This window comes from Artibeus jamaicensis, unplaced genomic scaffold (assembly GCF_021234435.1).
Source record: "Artibeus jamaicensis isolate MK-2021 breed Jamaican fruit bat unplaced genomic scaffold, CSHL_Jam_final scaffold_1964, whole genome shotgun sequence".
Taxonomy (NCBI): domain Eukaryota; kingdom Metazoa; phylum Chordata; class Mammalia; order Chiroptera; family Phyllostomidae; genus Artibeus; species Artibeus jamaicensis.
This window is the reverse complement of record NW_026522030.1, coordinates 21,443,549-21,469,087: the sequence shown is the minus strand read 5'-3', so window position 1 is coordinate 21,469,087 and position 25,539 is coordinate 21,443,549. Positions and strand designations below refer to the sequence as shown.

The 25,539-nt window shown below is 45.8% G+C and overlaps 2 protein-coding genes across 10 annotated transcripts in view; both read left to right on the top strand.

The window, feature by feature from the left end:
- The window catches only part of UNC13B (unc-13 homolog B), a 210,726-nt gene extending 191,373 nt beyond the window's left edge, over positions 1–19,353 (top strand). For 3 of the 9 annotated variants that reach the window (XM_053656261.1, XM_037144453.2, XM_053656258.1), the window contains 17 exons: positions 28–156; positions 4,939–5,066; positions 5,694–5,779; positions 10,319–10,445; positions 10,702–10,798; positions 11,024–11,167; positions 11,435–11,512; positions 12,028–12,105; positions 12,341–12,429; positions 12,665–12,817; positions 12,938–13,061; positions 13,170–13,226; positions 13,418–13,498; positions 14,432–14,579; positions 17,147–17,239; positions 17,418–17,577; positions 17,738–19,353. In XM_053656261.1, the coding sequence (XP_053512236.1) occupies positions 28–156; positions 4,939–5,066; positions 5,694–5,779; positions 10,319–10,445; positions 10,702–10,798; positions 11,024–11,167; positions 11,435–11,512; positions 12,028–12,105; positions 12,341–12,429; positions 12,665–12,817; positions 12,938–13,061; positions 13,170–13,226; positions 13,418–13,498; positions 14,432–14,579; positions 17,147–17,239; positions 17,418–17,577; positions 17,738–18,023 (2,058 nt within the window). In that variant the 3' untranslated portion in view covers positions 18,024–19,353. Of the gene's footprint in view, positions 1–27; positions 157–4,938; positions 5,067–5,693; positions 5,780–10,318; positions 10,446–10,701; positions 10,799–11,023; positions 11,168–11,434; positions 11,513–12,027; positions 12,106–12,340; positions 12,430–12,664; positions 12,818–12,937; positions 13,227–13,417; positions 13,499–14,431; positions 14,580–16,286; positions 16,344–17,146; positions 17,240–17,417; positions 17,578–17,737 lie in introns of all 9 variants that reach the window. The other 6 variants (XM_053656259.1, XM_053656260.1, XM_037144451.2 and 3 more) reach the window with 5 other exon arrangements.
- Positions 19,354–20,913: 1,560 nt separating this feature from the next.
- LOC119048771 (phospholipid-transporting ATPase FetA-like) overlaps positions 20,914–25,539 on the top strand; it is a 99,751-nt gene continuing 95,125 nt past the window's right edge. Inside the window, exon 1 of the mRNA XM_037144551.2 lies at positions 20,914–20,967. The gene's annotated coding sequence lies outside the window, so the exon portion shown is untranslated. The remainder of the gene's footprint in view (positions 20,968–25,539) is intronic.

Here is a 25,539-nt window from a genome sequence, read left to right as displayed (position 1 = left end):
ACCCATATTTCTTTTATTAATTGGCAGGTGCAAGAGCTGCAGAGCCCTCCGAGAGCCAGCCAGGTGGTAAAAGATTGTGTGAAGGCCTGTTTGAACTCCACATATGAGTATATCTTCAACAACTGCCATGACTTGTACAGCCGCCAGTACCAGCTGGTAAGAGGTTGGGGATCCCATGGGACCAGCTGTCAGTGGCTCTCAGAGCCTCAGTTTTCATTTGCTGAGGTCATGGTGGAAGGGAGCTTGGGACAAAGCCCTCAGTGTTCTTGAGGGTGGGTGAGTTTTGTAGGATTTGGACCATCAAGACCATGTGATGCATTTGTGAATGGAGAGGGACCATTGGACCAGATTTGACTTAACTGAGTTGAAGGGAAGTGGCAACAGTAAGTTTTAGTTTGGTGCTAGAGAAAGTGACCAAAATTTGGGCAGTTTCAGGGGGTGAGTAGGTAGATTCACAATCCATCCCAGAATCTTTTTTTCTCCCCCAAGATTAATTTTATTCTGACTAATGGATACCTCTACATTCCTCTCTGCCTTCCTTCGAGATCTGTGGCTGTCTCTCTGAGTTGCTGGCTAATGGAAGTTTCATTTTTTCCTTTGACCACTTTTCTCTGTACTGCATGGTCTTCTGGGATATATTGACTGATCAGCTGAATATCACAACTGACCCCGTCCTTTCGTAAGGCTGAGATACTTCACCTGTTTTTTGCTGGCATTCTAACTTAGTACCTGGTTACCTTGTACATGTTTCTCAGTCTTTTCATTAGTGTCATTTCAAAGCCTGGACCTCCTTCTGTGTCTATTTACTCATAGTTCCTGTCTCAGCAGTGTCTTGCAGACCACACATTTGCAGAATAGATTCCTTTCAGTCCAGCAAGTGTGTACTGAATGTTTGTTCTTGGCCAGGTCTGAGGAAAGCACAATGCTTCTTCAGTCAGTTTACAGTCTCATGAGCGTATTTATAACTCCAATCAAAGTCTGTTTACAAGGGCATTGAAAGAGGGCTAAGATTGAAGGGATTCCAAGGAGACAGAATTCACTCTTGATCAGATATTGGGAAAGCCATGTAAAACAAGCAGCATTTGAGAGATACCTTGAAAGGCAGCTTCGGACAGCCAGTGATGAGAGGACAACCTAAATCTCAGACGTTTACCCTTTAGTGAATATACCCAATTAGTAATGCTTCAGGAGCACCTTAGTAAAGATGGAAATCTTGTTCACGCTGCTTCATCACATTCCCAAATGTACTTTTTGTGCCAGCCCTATCTTTAAGGCTTTCTCCTTTTAAGGTTTGTAAAAGTTTCTGCCCTAGTCTGTGGGAGGTTTTCCTGGTACTCTTGTTTAGCTTGCCATACTCTGGGCTCCTCTGTTATCTATGGATTTTCTCTGGTTGGATGAAGACACTCTTCTCAACTTTGATCTTTTATCCATGCACAGATCTTTCTGAATATTTGTTCTCTATTCCCTACCATGAGATGAACTTGGACTTTGAAAGGGGGCCTATACACTATTGAGGGACTTCCTTTAGCCTTAGAGTTTTGCTTACTGTATTTTTATTTCCACTCTCATTTTCTCACTATTCATTATTTACACTGAAGTAAATCCTTGTCATCTTTTTTTATTTCCCTCTACTAACCTTTAGTCATTGGTTCATTCATCCATCCATGGTTCCTTTAACAACCTGAGCACTAGGAATGTAAAGTCGATTAATACATGGGGTGGAGGGAATGAAGGACATCTATAATAGTGTCAACAATCAAAAAAAGATACACATCTCTGCCTTTGGAGAGCTCATTGTCTTTTATTATTCTATCGTTACTATCTTTTATTGTAATGGTAGTTGTCTATGACATGTATACCAGCGGGTCACAGAGTGTGCTCTGGGAGCCCGGAAGAGAGGCATCTCACCAGACCAGGGTACCAGGGAAAATTTCTCAGGAAAGGTAAAGGTCAACTTGAATTGTGAGGAATGAGTAGGAATTAGTTAAAGAAAGGGACCAGGGAGGAGGGGAATACTATATAGAGAAAATAGAATGTTTAGAGGCCCTGAATTGTGAATGAGTGTGTCAGTTTGGAGAAGTACAAGCAATTTAATTAGTGTAGCTACTTTGGAGTTCAGCCATCTAGGACCAAGTCTTGGTTCTGCTATTTTTATAGCTACATGACCTTGGGCAAGTTATACAACCTTATTGTCTTTAGTCTCATCGGTAAAGTAAAGGTGGTGATAATTTCTACTCGTGGAGTTGTTATGAGAATTAAATGAGATACTGCATGTGAAGTTCTTTGCAGAGCACTGGCACATAATAAGTGATATGGCACTAAGTAAGTGATGGTAATGATGTGGTAATGGCTGCAACAAAAGAGAAATGGTAAATATGAAGTATAGAGGGAGGTCACAGTTCAAAGGACCTTTGTGTGAAGGTATGGATTGGAGCTTTGTTGAAGGCCATCGAAGGGCTGAGAAGTAGTAATGAGATTTTCCTTGCAGAAGGATCACTGACAACTGTGCAAAAGAGGGATCTCTGAAGGTTAAAGATCAGTGAGGAGATCCTTGAACGATAAGAGCCTCAGCCAGTGTAGTGGTAGAAAATGTTAAAGGAAGTGTTGATTTCAGTGATATTAAGGAGGCATATTCCACATTCAGTGGGTTCTGTCCTAGTTTCTAGTTACTTCCTGGTCATGCAGGCAGATGAAGCACTGCGGAGACTTTGGGATGGCATATGGTGCCCCACATTAAAACTCTACCCCTGTCTTTCTGGGTGGTTCCCACGTTGCTTTTGCCCCAGTGGGAGACATTCCGTCCTCTCTGTGGTGACCCCTCCTTGTCCTGTTTGGGGTCTGAATGTAGAGTTGCTTCTCCTTTCCTTAATGCACCATTGCATTCCTTTACCTCTTCCCAACCAAGTGTTTTTCCGCCTGCAGCTCTACAGAAATGTAAGTGACACACAGCACCTTTGTGTAAGTGTGAGGTGCAATGTGATGGTTTGATACACATATGTATTGTGAAATTTGACCACAGCAAGCTTTGTTAACACAGCCTTCATATAATTACCATTTTGGTTGTTGTTATGGTGAGAACATTACACCTGTGCTCTCACAGCATCTGTCAGTATATAGTACAGTGTTAACTCTGGTCGCCTTTCTGTACCCCAGATCCCCAGAAGTTATTCATCTCACAATTGAAAGTTTGTGCTCTTTGACCAACACCTCCCCATTTCCCTCCCTCCTCACTCCTGGGAACTGCCGTTCTGCTCGCTGTTTCTCTGAGTGCGATGTTTTCAGGTTCCACATATATGTGAGATTATACATTCTCACCAATTTACCTTCCCACCAACAGCATTTGTCTTTCTCTGCCTGACTTGTTTAACTTAGCATAATGCCCACAAGGCCCATAGATGTTTTTATGAAGGACAGTATTTCCTTTTTATGACTGAATAATGATTCATTGTGTTTATATACCATATGTTCTTTATCCAGTCATTTGTTGATTGATGCTTAGGTTGTTTCCATGCCTTGGTTCTTATGAATAAAGCTACAATCAATAAACATGGAGGGTACAAATATGTCTTTAAAATAGTGACTTTATTTCTTTTAAATATATACCTAGAGGCAGGATTGCTGATCATATGGTAGTTCTGTTTTTCCATTTTTGAGTCACTGTCATGCTGCTTTTCATAGTGGCTGTACCAATTTACATTCCCACCAACAGTGCATCAGGGTTTCATTTCATCACATCCAGCATTTATTTCTTATCCTTTGGATCATTTCAGTTCTAGCTGGTATGAGGTAGCATCTCATTGTGGCTTGGACTTCCAGTTCCCTCATGATTAGTGATATTGAATACTTCTTTATGTGCTTGTTGATCATTTATATGTTTTCTTTGGAGAAATGTCTGTTCAAGTCCTCAGCCTATTTTTTTAATCAGTTTTTTGTTTGTTCACTTTTTGCTCTTGAGTTGTATGAATTTCTTACATATTTTGGATATTACACCTTATCAGATATATGGTTTGCAAATATTTTCTCCCACTCCATTGCCTACCTTATCATTTTGCTGATTGTTTCTTTTGCTGTATAGAAATGTTTTAGTTTAATGTAGTCCCATTTGTTGATTTTTGCTTTTGTTGTTTGTGCTTTGGGCAACATATCAAAAACATCATTGCCAATACTGATGCCAAAGAATCTTTTTCTAGGAGTTGTATGGTTTCAGGTCTTACAGTTAAGTCCTTGATCCAGTTGAGTTAATTTTGGGGTGATGTAAGATAGGGATCCAATTTCATTCTTTTGCATGTGAATATCCAAAAGTTTTCCCAACACCATTTACTAAAGAGACTCTCCTTTCCCCAGTGGGTCCCCAGGGCCTTTTCTTGTCCAGCTAGGCAAATAATTTCCTACATGCAGTTCTCTCCCCTAATGCCATTTCAGGTGTTAAGAGAAGTCCTAAACTGTTGAAGGCTGGGCCAGCCTGCATGCTAGCTCTGTTCAGTAGCTCCCGCCGAACTCGAAGTAGCTTCTCAGAGCTAGGATATGTATGTGGGGGTGCAGGGGGGCATCAGAGGAGGGCTGCTAGTGTGGGTCACATGGAACTAGACCTACTTAGTGAGGCTGGAGAGGCTGCTTACTCCAGTCAAGGAGTCACATACGCATAGCTTCTGAGGAAGTGGGGTCAGGCATCTTTATGTCTCTAAGACTGACTAAACTTATCAGATCGGTGCCCTGGAGCTGGGCAGAGAACTCAGTGTGAACTCTTTGTGTCCAAAGACCTCCCAATAGTCAGTCACCTCTGACATAACAGGGGTGCTCTTGCGGAAGACAGTTTCTAGGAAGGGTACCTGACTCTAGAGGTAGGAGCTTGGGGAAGGGAGAGAAAGAAGATTAGAGACACTCTTCACATTCTGCTCTGACTCACTGTCTCTTAACTTTCTTCTCCTCTGGAACAAGAAGCAGGAACTACCTGTAGAGGAACAAGGGCCTAGCATTCGAAACCTGGATTTCTGGCCCAAACTCATCACACTCATTGTGTCAATCATAGAAGAAGATAAGAATTCCTACACACTCGTTCTGAACCAGTGAGTATTGCCCCACTTGGCCCTGTCTGGTTGGTGGTTGGTTTGTCCATCTGTCTAACAGCCTCTTTCTTTCCTATCTCTGTATGTTTGCAGTGCCATCTCCTCCTCCTGTCCGTCCATCTGTCCCTCTGTCCCTTGTATCTGTCTGGGTAGCTGTTTCTGGAGACAGGTGTGGAGACATAATGGGGGGCCCTGCCCAGACTGCACCAGCCTCCCTGGAGTGACAGGCCTCTGGGAGTAGAAGTCCCGGGGGATCCAGAGACCATGTGTGTATGTGTCTGTCCGCTGTGAACTAAGTGGGCGACCTTACAGGCCACGTCTTTACCCTTTCTCCTCCAGTCTACTTAGTCTGGGCCTGCCTCCCAGCCTCAACTCTCCTCCTTTTGGCCTCACTTCCCTGACTTTTGGGCATCCTTTCCCTGGGCCCACTTTGCCTGAGGGGACTGTCTGCCCCTACTTGTCCTACCACTGGCTCCTGAGCCCCCTTTCTTCAGATTGAGCCTACCCATGTTTCCCAGTCTTCTCCTCTTCAATATGACCTCCAAGAACTAGGCATGTCAGCCTCGGAATAAATCAAATTAAATGGTTCTTGCCTTATTTCCTGATATGGCTTTTTCCATCATCCAGGTTTCCTCAGGAGTTGAACGTGGGAAAAGTCAGCGCAGAGGTGATGTGGCAACTTTTTGCCCAAGACATGAAATACGCACTGGAGGGTAAGGGAATACCCAAGGCATTGGGTCGCCAGCCCCTTGTCCAAGCACCTGGCTCGCTGTCTCTTTCTTCTCTCAGACAACTGCAGGTTCAAGGTGAATGGTACAGTGAGAAATTAGAGATTCCAGGCATAGTGGAGGATACGTCTCAGGAGGTCTTGGGTGGGCAAAGCTTCAGCCAAAAGAGTAACGGAAATGGCTGTGTGGATGTAGGTTCCTCCCTCCAGCTTTAGAGCAAATGCCTGTTTAGGACTTTCCCAGCCCAGAAATCAACTCCTCCCATCGTGTGTTCACAAGTGGCCTGCTCCCTGGAGTCTTGTGAAACTTACCTTTACAGTGTTAAAGAATCACAGACTCTTAAATACATAATTATTTCCTCACAGTGGGGACTGCCTGGCCTGGCTTTCCTTGAAAGCTGTTCTGGATTGGTGTGCCAAAGCTAGAAGATACGTCTCTCACTTCCCCTGTAGAGCAAAGCCACAGATAAATTGTTATCCATCTTGTTCATTCAGCTTATTCTTTTATTCTTTTTCCACTTTGGTCTACACATTTTATATTATTTATATTTTCTAACTGCAAGTTTGTACTTTTGACTCCATTTACCTATTTTGCCCACCCCCTGCCTTTGAAAACCACCAATCTGTTCTCTGTAGAAGCATTTAGTTTTGAGACTGAATGAAACATGAAGATCTTGTAAAGTTTGAGACAGCACAGACTGCACACACTTTCTGTCATTCCGCCCCAGAGTGGCTGCCTCCTGCCCACGCTGGGTCAAGCCTGGGGCTGTAGCCCATGCCTTCCTTAGCCTGTCCAGCCAGTGAGGAGGTCACTTGTCTCTCTCTTCCTGGTAGCACTTGGAGAGCCTAATGGTCCCAATTCTTGACAGTGGATTTGGGCGGGGGGGGGGGGGGGAGGAGATAAATACCTTTGAAGAGTGAATACCACAAGACAGAGAGCGTGAGGGAGGGGCAGAGGTTTCAAACAGCTGTCTCAGGAGCTAAGTGAGAAGGGGAACCTGGGAAGCTGGGCATCAGGCCTTTTACCTGGTACCAGCTAAGTCAGCTCTGCCTTTCCCTGCCTTACATGGGGTTCTAGGTGAGATTTCTTTTGAAATGGGAGTTCTGTTCTGCTAATGTTTACAACAAACAAAAGGGTTGAAAACCGCCCAAAGAGAAAGTAATGTTGACCTAGTTTCACATCTCAGTTTCACCACCCACTGCAAGTGTGATCTTAGACTCAGCTGCTGCGTTTTTGTGAGCTCCCATTTCCTCGTCAGAAAAATGGGAGTGATCACAGCATCTGTTTCACTGAGCTGGGAAAGTAACTCAGATGCGTGTAACCTATTGGCATACTGCCTGCCATTTGCCCAGCACTTAATCGTAGATGTTAAGGACAATAAGAAACCATTACAGGCACAAGAGCAGAGATGCAATGTGAACAAAGTAGCATTTGGAAAATGAGAGTGGTTGGAACAGGGAAAGACCAGAAGCAGGGAGAACAGATAATGTTGTAATAATTTAGTCTGAGGGGAGAGAAGTGGAGAGGGAAGAATGGGCTTTGATAGACGTTGGAAGGAAGTTGTCCAGGACTTAGTGGTTCTCAGGAATGTGAAGGGCAAGAGAAGAGGAAAAGTTTGGAGACCTGGATGATAAAATAACATGTTGACTTTGAGTGTCACCTGATATTTTTAAGTGAACTTTATTGAGGCATAATAATTTATATACAATATAGTAAAAATATTGTAAGAGTACAATTTGATGAGTTTTGACTAATAAACACACTTGCGTACTACTATCACAATTAAAACATACAGCAAAGTTTCTTTATGCTCCTTTGAGTGAATCCCCACCCCATTCACTAGGTATTCACTGACTACTTCCTCTGTCAGGCACGGTGCTCGTTACTGGGGCCCCAGTGAGACGAATGCAACACAGGCCCTGCCCTTGACAAGCTCACAGACTGGTCTAGATAACAGACATAAGTTGGTGGTTACAACTCAAAGTTGTAAGGGCCGCAAAAGGAATAAGCCTAGGGTGCTAAGAAGAGAACCATGTAACCCAGACCTGGAAAGGCTTCCTGGAGGTGGTGATGCACAAACTGAAACCTGAAAGATTGTAGGATTTAGCCAGTGGGGAGGGAGGGCAGTGGTGATCCAGGTTAGAGATGACGATAATGAGATTTAGGTGATACTGTGAGTAGAAAGAAATGGACAGATTCCAGAGTAGTTCTGGTGAAATCAACTGGGATTGGTGATTTAACTGGATGTGAATAAAGGGGAAGGAGGAGGACTTGATGATGATTCTGAGCTTTGAACAAGAGGGTATGATTAGTGTGTATGTGCTGCTCAGCTTCAGCTGGAGCTGTTAAGATGGTGCAAGATGAGGATTAGAGTTAAACCTGGGCAAAGTGAGATGTTCCATCAGAGTCATACACAGACCTTACCCAAAACAGAGAGAGATTTGAGGAAGATGATCAGCAATCCAGATAGTTGAAACCATGGTTGAAAGAACTCCCCAAGGATGAAAGACAAATAGAGGAGGAATTTGGAAATCAGGCATGATTGCACTTTTCAACAGATTAACTACACCCTGCCCCCCACCCCCTACACCACCCCTCAACAATCCCAAGCAACTCTGCCAGGGTATGGCTCCATGCACTTGATAGAATAGGGTCGTGGGTTTTTTGTTTGTTTGTTTGTTTGTTTGTTTGTTTTTATGTATTTGTTTCAGAGAGAGGGGAAGGGAGGGATTAATAGAGGGAGAGAGACATTGATTGGTTGCCTGCTGCCTACAGCCAACCAGGGTCCTGGCCCACAACCCAGGCATGTCTCCTGACCAGCAATTAAACCAGCAACTTCTTGGTGTGCACTACAATGCCCAACCCACTGAGCCATGCTGGTCAGAGTTTGTGAGAATAGTTTCAAGTGTGACCAGTGTTTTTTCACTACACAAGTTAATGTAGAAACTGGGGTTTGGGACAGATAATGGTTTGACAAGAGAAAGTGAGAATCATATGTAAATACGGTAATTAAAGTCCCCTAGAAGAAAGCAGTTAGGGAGCTCTAGAATGATGAGCAACACTGCCTCCCCTCCCCTTCCAGTGGGTTGCTGAACAGGAAAGGGGGAGGACCCTCCTGAGGGTACCATTTTTTTCCCTAAGCTCTTGGACTAGTTAAGGACTGCAGGGTAGTCGGGTGGAAGAGAAGGGGCAAGCCCTGAGAGGGGTTCTCTGATGTCCCAGTTTTTTCACTCCCTTAATTGTTCATTGGTATCTTTGCCCTGCCACAAGCATCCACTGTCATTCGTATACGAAAAGTCCTCTTTCTGGGTGGTAAGAACTTTTGGTTGTCCCTTTACCTCTAGTTTTATACCTTTTCCTTTTCTCTTGCTCATTGCTTCATAGAAGAAACTAGTTGCAAATGCAACTTCAGATTGAGATGGTGCCGCCTGCAGTGCCTGGAGATGAAATTCCTGGGTCCCAGAGCCCTTTGAGGCTGCATCCCAGGCTTTCATATCCTCCCTGAGTGTCTGCTGCACTAGTGCAGAAGGGCCAGCTGCCCCAGACTGTGTGTTCCACCTTGACCTGGAAAAGCATTGTCCATGGCAACTTGCAGTTGAGCAATAGAGTTCCCAGGGACAATGGCCTTCCCTTCTCTGTTGCTCAGTACTCTCCGCCATTTGCTTGATTTCACATTATATTATATGTAAGCACACACAATTGGCTTTAATTATTAAAATTAAAGCTTCATCTATAAAGGGGGTAGAGAATGAAAACCCATGTTTATGGTCAGTGCTCCAGACTCTGGGAAAGCTGTGTATGCTCTTTGTCCTAGATTTTCCAGAAGGCCATGGAGACTCAGCTGGAGATTATAGACCTTTCAAGTCTGTAATGAGCATCTCATTTTCTGAAATGTGATGGTCCTTTCATCTGGCTGTGTTTCCATGGTTTCCAGACTGACTGTTCTTATCTGCAGACTTTGAGAGTTCATTTTCGGTGTCCCAGCCCTGCTCTGGGGCCCTTCGGTTTACATGAACATTCTGCTGCACCGTGGTTGCTCAACTGCAATCTCTGGCAGGTCGGGTCCACTTTGGTTTTTTCCGTCTCTGTGTGTTGTCATTGACCCATATGTATCATGTACAACTGCTCATCTTTGCATTTTTAAGCTTGCATTTAAGCTACTAGGATTAGAAAAGCCCTGGAAAACTGTCATCCCTCTCCAGTCCTGGGCTATCTCCCCACCACTCAGCATTAGCATCCATATCCCTTTCTCGTCTTCTTTACCAGAGGCCAGCACCTCACTTGGCACTTCCAAAAGCCAGAGCAGTTAGACTATAGGCCTTACCTGGGAGTCTGGCTTAGTCTCTAAAGGAAGATATAGGCCAGGATCTTAGAGAGCAGAGCACTCACTGGTGGAGGGGGAATGGCTGTGAGGGGGTGGTTGGGAGTCACCCTTTAATAAGACTGGATCTGCTGCTTTGGGAAAACACAAGAACCAGAGCCTCTACTGCAAAACCCTGACCCAGCCTCCTTCCCTTCCACTAGAGCATGAGAAAAACCGGCTGTGTAAGAGTGCTGACTACATGAACCTACACTTCAAGGTGAAGTGGCTCCATAACGAATATGTGTGGGATCTGCCTGCCTTCCAGGGGCAGGTGCCTGAGTACCCAGCGTGAGTCATCAAGTGGGCACTATGGAGGGAAGGGAAGGAAGATGGTCCCTCTGGCTTATGTGGGGGGAGGACACCGGTATCCTCAATTTGGTTCATCAAGCCAGTCTTGAGCCCACCTGTTCTGGGCGCTGCTATAGAAAGAGGGAAGTGTCAAACCATGTCCTACCTTCTGGAAGACCCCTGCCTGGGGGGATGTCAGGCACATGGCATATGCCAGCAACTCGCTCCAACCCCCAGTTCTCTCACCTGGCTGCAGGTGGTTTGAGCAATTTGTCCTGCAATGGCTGGATGAGAATGAGGATGTATCTCTGGAATTTCTGCGTGGGGCCCTGGAACGAGATAAGAAGGATGGGGTAAGTCAGGGGCTTGGCTGCACAGGGCTGAGAGCAGCAGTCAGCTGTCAGCAGACGTTCCTGGGCTCTAGACAGATTGGCTCTTCCTGCCTGTGAAGCCCATGAGAAATGCTATTGAGGGCTACTGAGCCACTCCTGCTGGGCAGAGCTCTGTTGAATGAACTCTATGAACTTGGAAAGAAGTCGTGGCTGAAGATGCTGACCTGTATATGTGGCCTTCCTCAGTTCCAGCAGACATCAGAGCACGCACTCTTTTCCTGCTCTGTGGTGGACGTCTTCACACAGCTCAACCAGAGCTTTGAGATCATCCGAAAGCTGGAATGCCCAGACCCCAGCATCCTTGCCCAGTACATGAGGAGGTTTGCTAAGGTGACCACGACCCTCCCTCCCCTCTCCCCTTACTACCACCACACTGACAGCCTAGTCATAAGTCTGAGTTCAAACCTTTGTGGTATGTCTGGGATGGACAGGTGGGTTTGCCTCATCGCCGTTCTGGGGTTGAGAGGGAGCTTTGTCCTTCCTGTGAGATTCCCCTTTACCTCTGCGTTCTAGGATGGGAGGTGTGACTTCTCAGGCAAGATCCTTAGGGGGAGAGCTAAGGGTTCCCTCTCCTGTCCTTTTTTCCTCTTTTCTCAGACCATCGGGAAGGTGCTGATGCAGTATGCAGACATCTTATCAAAGAACTTCCCAGCTTACTGCACAAAGGAGAAAATGGTGAGGGTCAGGCCCTGGGACCTTGGAGAATGGATTACAAGACACTTGAATCCTTCCTTTGGAAGCTCTCCTTACAACTGAGGGTGGAGATGATGCTCCCGACTTCCCATTCCCACCAGAGCCTCACTTGAGATTGTGCCACAGAGTAGTAAGAACTTGGCTAGGAGTTCCTCTGAGCCTCTGTGTAATACTGTATTCCCTACTAAGCTAGACTTTTGTTAGTCTTTTTCTAAATTAAAAAAAAATTATGAGATAGTCAAAGAGTTATAAAGGATAACACCATGAACACTTGGGGCCCACCACCTAGCTTAGATACAGAAACATTTGCTTCTAGTCTTCATTCATGAAGAATTGTCTGAGTTGGTTCCCGATCTCAATGCTTAGGGAAAGATACATGTAATGACCTGTTGTAAATTCCCTGTGGCTTTTGGAGTAGCGTGAGAGAGGGAGGAACCCTATGCTGATGGGTCCCACGCTGAAAGGAGCCAGACTCAGCAGCTCCATCTGTCCCCCAGCCCTGCATCCTGATGAACAACATGCAGCAACTGAGGGTCCAGCTGGAGAAAATGTTTGAGGCCATGGGAGGCAAGGAGGTAGGTCTCAGGGTTTGGGGTTGCTGCACGTTTCCTTTATTCTGGAGTTTCCCAACCGCGGAAGTCTGCCGTCTCCTGGCTGGGTGTAGGCCTGGAAGTTAGTTTTGGGTCCAGGCTGGCTTGAGCTGAGACATTTGAGTAGGCATTGGGGTAAAGGCCCTGTGAGGGAGGAGTGGAGCCAAGAGGGGGAGAAAAGAGTGAGAGAACCAGCTTAGCAAAGCTCTTGTGGATACAGTTGGACCCCGAAGCCTCAGACAGTCTGAAGGAGCTGCAGGTGAAACTGAACACAGTTCTGGATGAGCTCAGCACAGTGTTTGGAAACAGGTTAGTGGCCCCAAAACAGCCCTCAGAGCGAGATGTGGCCCCTGGCCAGTCCCAAGGCCCCTGCCCCACACCCATCCATCCAGCTGCAGGTGTGCGGCTCTTCCCTCTCCTCCCGTTGGCCCTCTCTGCTGAAGCTGCACCATGAGCATTCTGGAGTAGGATCGAATAGCTGGTGCTGCTCCAGGAACGGTGTGTGTTTGGGAAGGAGAGGGTTGTATTCTGGGCACATGTGTAGTTTCCAGGTGCGGATTGATGAGTGCATTAGACAAATGGCTGACATCCTGGGCCAGGTGCGGGGCCCAGGGAATGCATCCCCCAATGCCAGGGCCTCAGTGGCTCAGGATGCAGATAGCGTGCTCCGACCTCTCATGGACTTCCTGGATGGCAAGTGAGTACAGTACTTGGGACTGTCCTCTGGGAGAAGCAAAGCAGGGGCAATCAGAGGAGCCTCTTGGGGAGGGGGGTTCACACTCACCCACCTGGCCTTACCTGTTGCCTGGGCCTGCAGCCTCACCCTCTTTGCCACGGTGTGTGAGAAGACGGTCCTGAAGCGTGTACTGAAGGAGCTCTGGCGGGTGGTGATGAACACAATGGAAAGGATGATTGTTCTGCCCCCACTCACTGACCAGACGGTAAGAACAGTTCCCTTCAACTTCTTCTCGCTGTGTCCCTTACTTCACTTCATACTTGCTGATCCAGTCTGGAGTCCTCTGCTTTTGACTGGTTCCCTCTCTGCCCAGGGCACCCAGCTGATCTTCACAGCAGCCAAGGAGCTGAGCCATCTTTCCAAACTCAAGGTACTCTAGATGTGTGGGGTCCTTCTGAGGCCAGTGGGGAGGGGGTTGTTTGGAGGGAAGGAAATTTGAGCATTGGAGACTGACAAGGAGGGAAAGGAGAGGAACATGTAGCTCTGGGCTGGCAGGTAGGAGCAAGGTTTTCATGACAACCCCCAGCCGTCATGACGCTGTTGCTTTCTCTGTGATTCCAGGACCACATGGTGCGAGAGGAAACACGGAGTCTTACTCCAAAGCAGTGTGCCATCCTCGACCTTGCCCTGGACACCATCAAGGTGGAGACGCCTCCAGGCAGTCTTACTACCACACCTGCTTAGCCTTGGCATTTCCCTCTGCCAGACTACATGTCCCTCGGGCTCTTGCCACCTCACATCAGAAGAGAGTGCTTTTTATGTCTGTCTGTTTCTCTGCTATGTCTATATTCCTTTTGGGGAGCAACCAAAAACACAGCTCCTATGTAGTCTCAGGCAACTCACCACGGACCTAAAATACTCACTCATTCCTGGGTTCTGAGTCACACACATCCAGTTCACTTAGTTCTTCATTGCCGTTCCTGAATACTTTCCACTGGGAATTAATCTTCCAGGTCCTAATTCCCCAGATCTGGCTGGCATTTCTCTCTTTCACATAAATATCAAGTCATTCATTTTTCACAGGATTTTTTTCTACTACCTGTTTATTTATTCGATGAGGCAACATGCACTAGGTACTAAATACTATGAAGGACACAGAGAGAACTAGACATGGTTCCTACCTCAAGGTGGTTATAATCTGGTCTAGTAGGTAAGAAGGCAGGTACATAAGACCTGTGATTCAGGGCACTGGGGAGAGGTATGTTATAGGTGTAATGTTCTCTAAGGGCTCAGAGGGGTAAAAGAGCACTTCTGGCTGCTCTGCCCAAAATGCTTCTATCCCTTATCCTTGCCTGTCCAGCTAGATCTGTTCTTCAAGCACAACAATCCAGTAGCATGGCCATCCCCTACCCCTCCTTCCAGATACCCAGATAATACTGTTCACCTGAGGGACTGTGACCCGGCTCCTTGTGGTATTCCTGATCCTGTTGTTTGTTGAATGACTTCCGGTCCTTACCATCCTCTGCGGCATTTTCACTGAGCCTCCGCTCAGATATCATTCCTCTGAGGGCAGTGGTGGGGAGCTTCCTCTGTGTGTGTGGACGAGGCAGCAGCAACTACTCTTTTGTCTTTCAGCAATATTTTCATGCAGGAGGCAATGGGCTGAAGAAAACCTTCCTGGAGAAGAGCCCAGATCTGCAGTCCCTGCGCTATGCCCTGTCTCTGTACACGCAGACCACGGACACACTTATTAAGACCTTCGTGCGCTCACAGACTGCCCAGGGTAAGGCCTAAGGGCTTTGGGGCACCACCTCCCTTTGCTGACACATCTCTGCCCTCGGGAGTCAGTGTCCTCTAGCCTTCAGGGAGGATCCAGGTGCTTCTTCAGAGATCCATTCACACTCAGACCCCAGGATTTCTTGAGGGACCCCAATCCTTACCCCCCCACCCCATACCCATACCAGACAGGAGAGTCACGGGACCTGGGAAATGTGCCTGAGGATTTTTTCCCCCAGACATTGGCGAGGGCATGTAGTGTGCAAGTAGCACATACTGCCTGATAGGAAAAAACCTGTGAGGAGCTTGGAGAATGAGTGGTCGAGACACTCATGACGACTCATAGCTTTGGGAAGCTTAGTTGGAAGTTGTCTTGAGGATAGAAGCAAATGACTTAGCAGGTTCTCCAGCATGGACGAGAAGAGGGGCAAAACATGGGAGCAGTTGAAGGAAGGGTGCAGAGCTCATGTGTAGCCGAGTTCTAGCCTCATGGGTGTTGCTAATGCACAGGAGACCCAGGCAGCTGGTCTTCTCCCAGTGGCTTCCAGTCCTCAGAACCCCTCCCTGCCTCCAAACAGGCCTATCTGTCTGGCCTATCTGTAACAAAACACATTTGCATACACAGTTACATTCTGACTCTGATCCTGGAGAGGGTCCTCCCAGGAAGGACCTTCAGGTGCATATGATACTGTTGGTTCCAGGGAACCTAAGCATCCTTCCTGGGGGAGTGAAGCTGGGGGAGAAGAGAGTGGGAAGGCTTCGGCCTTACCAAACAAACTGTGGGTCTGGAGTACAGAGCCGACCTGAAAGGCAAGAGGGATCTAAGCAGTTAGGCCAGACTTGATGGAAGGTGAAAAGATATGTGTGCACCGCTGCTGTTCTCCACAGCTGTTCTTATTTCAAGTCCAGGGTGGGAGGAAGAGAGAGCAAGAGTAATTAAGAGCCATGCCCTGGCTGGGTGGCTTAGTTGGTTGGAGCATCATCTCATATACCAAAAGGTTGCAGGTTCGATTCCCAGTGAGAGCACATACCTAGGTTGCAGATTCAAGCCAGGTCGGGGCATGTATGGGAAGCAGCTGATCAATGCCTCTCTCTCCCTTCTTCTGTTTCTGAAATCAATGAAAAATATATCCTTGGGTGAGGATTGAAGAAAAGAAGTTATGGGCCTTGCTCAAGGGGACAGAGAAAACTTTTACAGAGCCGAGTACATATAAAGGCCTATAACAGGCCTATAACAGAGAAGGATCTGAGTGAATCCAGAAAGACTTTTTAGACACATTGGGCTTTAAGCTAAATAGATGGGTAGAGACTGGGATGGGCAGATACAAGGTAAGAGCAGGAGTGGAGACTGCAGGGAAGATCCAAGTTTGTGTGTGTGTTTTTTTCTACCCATTGCTTTATTATTTAAGGGTGTAGGGAATTCGAGTTTAATACCTTTCTCTGTTGTGCTCCACTGGTCTCAGATACCTTCACTCTCTGTATGTTCTACTGCTTCTGTCCATGATCAGATTGATCTTCGACCCGTGTCTAGTTTGGAGTATTCAGGCACTGACCCCAGCGTTTTGACTTCTCTCTCCACCTTACCCCATCTCTGCGCTCCCTCAGAATATGTAGAGCTGCTGTGAATGGCTGTTAACTCCTTAGACTACTAACTGATTCTTCTTTCTCTGTCTTACTGCTGCTACTACCTCTTGACTTTCCTGTACTCACTCAGTGCATGATGGGAAAGGTATTAGGTTTACTGCCAATGAGGACATTCGGCCGGAAAAGGGTATGTTAAACACCATGCAGTATGAATCTAACGTGGGCTAACACTGTCCCCTGTGAACTGGAATGAGTTGCTTATGTTGAGAATGGGGAAGTGAGGCATCAAAGTTCAGAAGCTCTGTCCCAAGTCTGAGATGGGCATTGTGTTCAGACTGAAACTGGGTTAACAATAGTTCTGTCCTCAAAATCTTCCTTCCCTCCACCTTAGGACAAAGAAATTTTATCTGTGATGCAGGCTACTGGTGTTTTTTTTTGAAATAGTGTAAGGCCTCTGCTGAGGGGAATCTGCAAATTGGCCAGACATTGGGACTGGGGAGCTGTGTGTGGAGAGGTCCAAATTTGAGCAGGACAGCGTCGTTCTGAGTAGGGCAGACTCCCAAGCAGGGGCCTCCAGGAATCCAGACATATGTGGGAGGTTGTGGCTTTTGGCTAAATGGGACCAATATTGGTCCATTAAGACCTTGGAGAGGGCAAAGTTCACCAACAGAGACACAGGGTGGCAGTATTGTCCTTCCCCAACATCTTCAATGAAAAACTCTAAGCCTAGCAGATACCGGAGGTTTGAGGAACCTGAGCAGTTCCTGGTGCACTTTTGAAAGTTTTGCCTAGCTTGTGTTTTAACACACAGCCGCATACTTTATCCCCCTTCATTTGCTTCTCCTGTGTTTACTTCCCTGTGGCTGTTGTGGGTGACTGCTTCTTGTTATAGGGTATAGGGTCGATGGCCTCCCAATTCCTTGGTTTTATCTGGAATAATTAGGCCTAAAGTCTTCTCCAGGGGAAATCACCTGTCCATCCGTCCCTCAGGGTCTGGTGTGGATGATCCTGTTGGAGAAGTCTCTATTCAGGTGGACTTATTTACACATCCTGGAACTGGGGAGCACAAGGTCACTGTGAAAGGTGAGTGGCACGGATTCAGAGGTCTCAGACCTTTTGTTGCCCAGTGGCCTCATTAGTCAAAGATATGGCCTGCTTAACCCAGCCCTCCAGCTTAACCCTCTTCTCTGGGGGGATGCCACCTGGGGCTCAGGAACTGGGAACAGGTGGAATCCCTCACAAGTTTCCCTTCTTTGGGCAGTGGTGGCTGCCAATGACCTGAAGTGGCAGACAGCAGGGATGTTCCGACCCTTTGTGGAAGTGACCATGATTGGCCCACACCAAAGTGATAAGAAGAGGAAGTTTACAACCAAGTCAAAAAGCAACAACTGGGCCCCCAAGTACAATGAGACATTTCACTTGTAAGTTATGGGGTGGGGAACCTGTGGGACTCTGGGATGAGGGTGAACTGGTGGGTAAGACTTGAGAGCAGAGGGATGGGCTGGATGGCAGCTGGGGTGAATTCAGTTGGAGACTCCCTCATTTCTGGCCTTCTACCTTCCACCTACCCTGTGCTCACAGCCTCCTGGGAAATGAAGAGGGGCCAGAAGCCTATGAATTGCAAATATGCGTGAAGGATTACTGCTTTGCCCGGGAGGATCGCGTTCTAGGACTGGCTGTGATGCCTCTGCGGGATGTGGCGGCCAAGGGCAGCTGTGCCTGCTGGTGTCCCTTGGGCCGGAAGATTCACATGGATGAGACAGGCATGACCATTCTCCGGATTCTGTCTCAGAGGAGCAATGATGAAGTGGCTCGAGAGTTTGTGAAGCTCAAATCAGAGTCTCGTTCCGTGGAGGAGGGGAGCTGAGCACCTAAACTCCTGGGTCAACCAGATGGCTCCAGTTCCACAAATCAGGGCCAGTGGAGTTACTGTGTAGCCAGCTTAGGTCCTCATAGTTAAGAGGCTGAATCCTTCAGTTAAAGAAATTTAAGGAGAACTTTGGGGTGGTAAGAGTTTGGCTTTTCACAGAAAGGGTCATGAATCCCTGACCAGCAGGTCTGTGGTGCTAGGAGCTAGGTGGCGGGGGTTACTGCATAGGGAGATATTCCGTTAAGAGAGAGACAGGCATTTCTGAGTGTGTCAGCCATTCCTGGTAGACATCCCTCCACCCCACTCTCCATGTCTACCCCTTGCCATACCACACCTTATCCAGTTGGACCCATGTGTACCAATCACTGGAAGGAAAAGTATGGAGGGCCAGGAGCTTGTATCTGGCTAGCTAAGTAGTCAGTCGAGCCTGTAGGTGTCACTGAGCCCTGTAGTCTGGACTGAAGTACAGCCAGGACAAGAGCACAGAGAACTCAGACTGTTCCTTGAGCAGAATACCACTGGTTTTGTGTGGCTCCGCTGAGAATAAGGCTTTGAAACTGAACAAGATACCTTCTACAAGTGAGCTATACTGATCCCTCACCCAGTTTGTATCTGTCATGAGCAGGAGCAGATTTATATGTACGGTGCTTCAGAGCCTTGAGCAGAATATTCTTTAGAACCCCAGCACCAGAGGCCACCTTCCCGGGAGCCCCCTGTACTCCTGTAGGAGGGGAGTGATGCTTCAGGACACAAGAGGCTCTTATGTAAATGCATTTGAGGGCTTGTGGAAAGATCCAGGAGAGAGAGCTATATTTTCTTCTTGGGTAGGCCCCGAACAAAGCCAAAAATTTTATAAATTAGTCTAGAAGGAGTCCTCCTCACCTATGGACACCACCTTCTAGCTGTCCTCCCCCTTGTAGAGAGAATCTAGCCTTTGACCTCACTCTTTCATGAGGTCAGCTGCTGTTCACCTTAGAGATGCTCAAACCTCCAGAAGAAGCTTGGACTATGGTCCTTCTATGCAGGCTGGATGGAGGGGCCTCAACTCTCCTGGGAGGTCAGAGACAAGCTCTTTCAAGGGGTCATATGGACTTCCAGGCCTTTGCTCAGACATGTGATATAGTCCTTTGATGTCCTTGGTAGCAGCCTCCTGGACTTCCTTCCTCGACTTTTAGAGAACTCTGCATTGTCCATAGTTGTACTGACCGTTACGTGAAACAAGAAACTGAGTTTTTATTGTTGTTGTTGTTATTATTGTTATTAATTATTGTATGTGCCATTGTTACAGGAGATTATTGGCTAGTCTGTAATAAATTATCTTATAGCAGCCTTTGGGGTCTTGTTATTCTGTTGGAAAGTGTGGAAAGCTGTAGAAATGACTGTTTTATATAATGGTTGATTTTGGACCAGTGGCCTTTGCTGCTTTTTCCACTCATCCCTAATCCTACCTCCTACCCCTGTAAGTGGTGGAGCCTGAAGCAGACTGGATAAGCACCAAGCAGTAAAGCAGCCCATGTGTGAGCTTCTTGGCCTTGACTTGAGACCAAACAGTCCAGTTAGCAGAGTCATGGGACCAGCTTCCTGTAAAAGGTTCAGAAAAGTAGCAGATGGCATGTGTGGGTGAAAACTAGTCCATGCTATGTCCTTCCTTTTCTAGAATCATGAGGCTTTTTTTTTTTTCCCCCTAGGACAGACACAGCCTGAGCTGTAAGAATGAGGCAGGGGCCTACTGGGAAAAGATGTGTCTCCAGAGGCTGGTGGAGGGCTGAGGCTGCTGTGTACAGGACAGAGGTGTAGGCCGAGGAGTACACAGTGGCCTTTCACACAGGGAAATTAAAGGAAGAGCTAGAGCAGAAAGTCACTCCCAAAGGGGAGGAAACAAGGTGAAAGTGAGGCCTCCTGACATGGAAATCAGAGAAGCTGAAGCTCTCCTAATACTGCACGTTCCAACTGAAGAGGAAAACTGAAATCTCTAGAGAAGCTGCTGTGTGTATTTATGAATATTAATTAATAAAAACTGTTTGGATGGTTTACTTTAAGAAAAAAAAAAAGAAAGTGCTCACCTACTCTCCACCAGCAGGCATGCTTAAGGGGTAGAGACTGCGTACAGGCACAGATGAAGGAACTAACTGGAGTTTCTATTTCCACTTGCTTGCTAAATAAATCCTTACAATTCAGTTGCCCACTCATTTTTAAATTTTTTTCTTTCCCAAATCAGTTGCCTATCATTTCTGCCTCACTGACCTTTTAATTTTCAGTTCCCAAAACCACAAGTGGAGTAGTGATTTGTAGATCTTGTCTGGATTACTGATAATCATCTGCTTCCATTCTACCCCTGCTGTCTTCACACACTTGGGCCTCTTTCCTGTTAAAGCTATAGTCTTCAGGCTGAAACTCCAAGACACTTCAAGAGAAGTGCAGGCTCCCCTCACCATCCTGCAGCTATTCAGCACTTTTCCCCATCCCCAACTACCACTCCCTTTGCACCCCCCCCCCACACACACACACATATACATACACACACTGTGCACTCCTACCCACTTCCTGGAATATCCTCAGCCTTTTCCACTGCCTTTTAGGTTCTGACATTTTGGCTGCCTTTAGGACCAAACCAACCCTGGACACCCTCCCTACAGCATTCCACGTTGTCATAATTTACTTGTCTGCCTGCCCCCATCAGCCTAAAACTACTCAAACAGCAGATTCTGAGTTTTCATCTCTTTCCCATCCGTCAGTACCTACGTACTTCAAACCCTGAGGCAGGATTGCTTTGGAAAGCCAGTGAGAAAGGGGGCGTGGCTGGAAGCGAGCCTTGAGGGTGGGCGTGGTCAAGTTGGAGGCGGGGCTTTTCTCGTGGTTGGACCCTGGGGCCTCGCAGTGCGCCTGCGCAGAGAAGTGCGTTAAGATGGACGTCGCTGGAGTCGACGACTGCAGGGCTATGGTGAGCAAGAGACGCCTGAAGGCGCCGCCGGAGGAGAAGTTATTGCCTTCTTGCTCCTGGCATTGAAAAAAGTATATCCCCATACGACCCGACATTCGTGCCCCTCTGTATACTTTCCAGTAGATATCCACCCTCGCACTTTCTTGTAAACTGTTTCCCCTATACTCACTCCCCCAGGTTAACAGGTTTTCCAGACACTCCAGAGTGAAGATGTTATCCACCCAGATACCTAGCAAAGGGGCTCTTTATCCCACAAATATCTCTCAAAGAGCACCCATTTATCCAGTTACCTCATAGAGCTAACGCACATTCCTGTTAACTCAGGGAGTTTTGTCCACTTTGCCAACGGTATCCAGATTCTCTGAGAAGAAGGAGTAAACTTTACAGCATTATTTGACTTGAAAGTGGCACATTGACCATCATTCCTCTGAAATGGTGCGAGAGACTTACTCCATAAAACGCTGGCGACCACTCATGGTTAACAGGCTTGCAGATCTGAGGTAGTAGCTAAGTTTTTAAAATCAAATTTCACATTTTAAAAATGCAGATTTCTAGTTTTTTGAAAAATTAGTCTGTTAACTATTAGCTCACATTCTCGCACAAGCGGTTGGAGTGGAGAAGCAGCTAGTAAAGTAGTTTACTATAGTTCGTTACAGACTCCTTTCCTTTTTATTTTATTTTATGCATTCAGTTTTACCTTATTTGCCTGGTACCTGGAAGGCATTTGAGTTTGTGATCCCTGATGTAAGACTTTGGGTAATTTCTGCACCGATGCTTTGATCTTTTAATGGAAACTGAAATATAAAGAGGTTGGATTTGTGTTAAGGTTGTCTGTTGGTTTCTACAATATACTTATTAGAATCAGAGATCATCCTAATAGCTAAAACCCAGGGTGAAATCTGTGCTCAGGTTTTTTAATAGGAGAATTCAATCAAAATATCTGTAGGTTGTTCCCTGGTGCATTTGATATTGAAGAAATTCGTTGTTTTAACTCTTTCTGATGCAGTGAGGCCAAAGACAAAGTATTGTTTCTCTTTGAACGGCTGGTGATAAAAGGGCCTGGCTCTGATCTATACTGAAAGCGATATCTCAAAAGTGCATCTCTTTCATGCCAGAATACAGAGATGGTAACCCTCCTCTCACGGAAATAGCAGGTCTCATAGTATTAAGAGCGGGGGGTATTCTGCTGGCTGTACCCATTCAGAAGTAGAAGGACCTTTCACAGTGGACTTTGAAGAAGCAAAAGTCACTTTTTTCAGCTTGGATGTATGACCCAAGTATTCATTGTGAATATTTGGACTAGCTTCCTGAATGAAACTGCCATACCTAGAAGCAGAGTGGCAAAGCTGAAGAAGCAACATGGAATAGTGGAGATGGCATAATACTATGAATACTGGTCTCAGCTCACTACAGACTAGTCAGGGGGCCTTGACCTTTAATCTCTCAGAGACCATTTCTGGCATTTGTTAAATAGACTAATTAATTCCTGTTATGTTTACCACAGAGGGATCAAGTGGGATTAGATGTGAAAACATTTGAAAAATTATACATCTTCTCTAGGTGCATGGGGATTATTATCCTGATTATAATTATTAATGACATTCCAAGTCCTGATTAATTTCTAAGGAATTTGTCTTGCTGCATCCGACTTCAAAATCAACAAATATTTGCTGAGGACATCCTATTTGTCATGTACTCATCTAGGCATGGAGCCTAGCACTGAACAAAACAAACACCCCGTGTAAATTTAGGGGTGAGTTATCAACACGCTGAGTGCCTACTAAGTGCCCAGTGCAGTATAATAGCATGGGGAAGTAGTCAGAAGAATCTAGATTATGGCCCTAAGTCTGCCACTACATATTTGTGAGACACACTTTCCTTGTGTGAGCCTGAATCTCCCCATCTGTAAAATGAGGAGTTTATGCAAGGTAAACTCAAAGGCTCATTGCACCTGAAATATGTTTGTTTAGAGATTCTGATTGCTAAAGTTCCCTCCCCCTAAGGAGTTGTTGCACTGCCGAGATGGTCAGACCAAAAACACTTAACAGTCATAGAACTTCAAGGACGACAGAGTGCTAATGTCACGCTAGCTTCAGCACAGTAGTGGTTAGTTACAACATTGCTTCTCTGTAGGTAATACAGTATTTAGAGAGACTTCTTGTAAGACCAGGTAGACCTGAAAGGATGGGATGCTTCGGATTAGAGGAGAGGAAGGAGGCTCTCTTTAGGATTTTGGAAATTGAATGAATTGAAGTGCAAAGGAAAAGAACATGCCATTGTTGTCCACATGTAGCAGTCAGAATCTTTGCAGAAAAACGGTGCATCCAAAAGTGTTTAATTGAAGAGAGTTTAACCAAAGGGCTATTTACAGAGGTATGGTAATTGTTAAAAGAACTAGAATGAAATGGTGAAACATGAAGTGGCAAATCAGTAGGTAGTCTGGGTGATGTAGTTCATAGAGGTCGGCTTCCCAGAACAGCACAGAGGGAATTGGGCAGGAGGAGACACAGCAAACAGATTAGCCAGCAAACATGATATCAGGGGAAGGAAAAGTCACCACTGTGGACTTTTTTTTCCCGTTCAAATTCAAAATCTACACTAAGACTTAGTTTCCTTTGCCGTTAAGTGGGGATAGTAATGACTTTGTCTCAGGGTGATTGGGGGATTCTGATACAAGGTATGAAGGTGCCTAACAGAGAACCCCATGCATACTAGAGGCTCTTTAGAAAGAAATGAAACTATATTTTAGTTTTTTTCTTCCTTTCTGTACATGCCTAAATGACTCCTTGCCTGACACACCTTTTCCAGTTAAGGTCTCAAAGTGTGGCTGGGACTGAGTAAATGAAGGTTAAAATAGTAGGAGATGAAGTCAGAACACATAGGTCCCTGTAGCCCATTGTAATGACTTTAGCTTTTAACAGGAGTAAGGTAGGAAATTATTGCATTCAAAAATATTTGTTTAGAACATACCACATACTAGTCACTAATTTAGTCATCAGAGATCCATTGATATACAGTCCCTATCCTTGAAGACAATATTGTCTTATGAAGGAGACAGACAATTTCAATATAAGGTATAAGTGTTAAGATAGAAGTGAACATAGAATATAGTATGGGAGCTCATAGTAGGGACACCTGACCAATCTTTGGGGCATCTTAAAAGGCATCCTGGGGAAAACGATGCAAGCTTAAAGTTACTCAATAGAACTTAACCAGATCTAAACAGATAAATGGAGTTCTAGGCATTTGGAGAAGTATGTGCACTTGAAATTTCTTAAAAAGTTGGTGGTGTGCTGGGAATTACAGGTAGTTTATCTTTATTGGGCAGTTGGCTTTGAGCAGGAGGGTGGTGAGAAGTAAGACTAGAAAAGTAGTTTCTAGTCTTACTAGAGTTACGAAGGGGAATTTAGGTTATGAAGGGGAATTCAGCCAGGTTATGAAGGGGAATTTAGACTTTATCTCAAAGGTGGTAGTACGGTGTTCTTTTCTTTTTAATTTAATTTATTTACCTTTAGAAGGGAAGGGAAGGAGCTAAGGAGAGAAATATCAATGTATGGTTGCTTCTGGCACATCCCCTGCTGGGAACTGGCCCCTGCTGGGAACTGGCCTGCAACCCAGGCATGTGACCTGATAGGGAATCGAACCTCGATCTTTTGGTTTGCAGGCCTGTGCTCAATCCACTGAGCTACACCAGCCAGGGTTATTGTTTGTTCTTTTCTTATTTAGTCTTATTTTTGGCCATTACGTCAGTGGGATGAGTATCATTACAAAGTCCGTAATAGAGAGGTAACTAAGTTATTAACAAATGTGAGTGTATCTTGTGGATAATCCAGAAGTTCTCAAAGAATGGGACCTGAACCAACTGCATCAGCAACACCTGAATTTGTAAGAAATGTAAATTATTGGGCCCTATCACAGATCTGTTGAATGAGAAACTCGGGGTGGGGCCCAGCCTTTCAGGTCATTCTGATGTGTGTTAAAGTTTGAGAACAGGTGTGCTAGATTATTCCTGGCTAATTTTTTCAGTCTATAAATAAAATATGGGTTCCTGGTTCTATTTTTGTTTAATAATACAATCTGGATAGCAACATTTTGCAATGTCTGATGAATTAATTCCCTGTGAAAATGTCTTGGAACATTCTTGTTCATCTATGACCTTCTCCACCATTTGGAATTATAAATACATATTTTCTACATGTTTTTCCCCCTTTTGGTGTGCAATAGCCATCTTCAACAACAAAAATTCTAAGCTATCCACTTATTAAAATGCTGTGAAAGGGAAATAATTATTTCTGTAAATACCCTTTCTTAACCATTCATTTCTTTGTTTTGGAATCTCCCAGTCTTCTGCTCAGTCATATCCTTGCCTTTGGAGAGTATGAGTGACCTTCACCGAAACTGCATCCTTCTCTCTTCTCTACCACCACCAAGGATTTTTCAGTTCCACAGCCTTACCTAGGGATGCAGTAACTATATACAGATCCCTCAGGCTCAATGGCCATAATCATGAAGAAATTAGAAGCCACAGACTGAATTTGGAGAGAATTGATCTTGGCCATCAAGGCCAGTTGA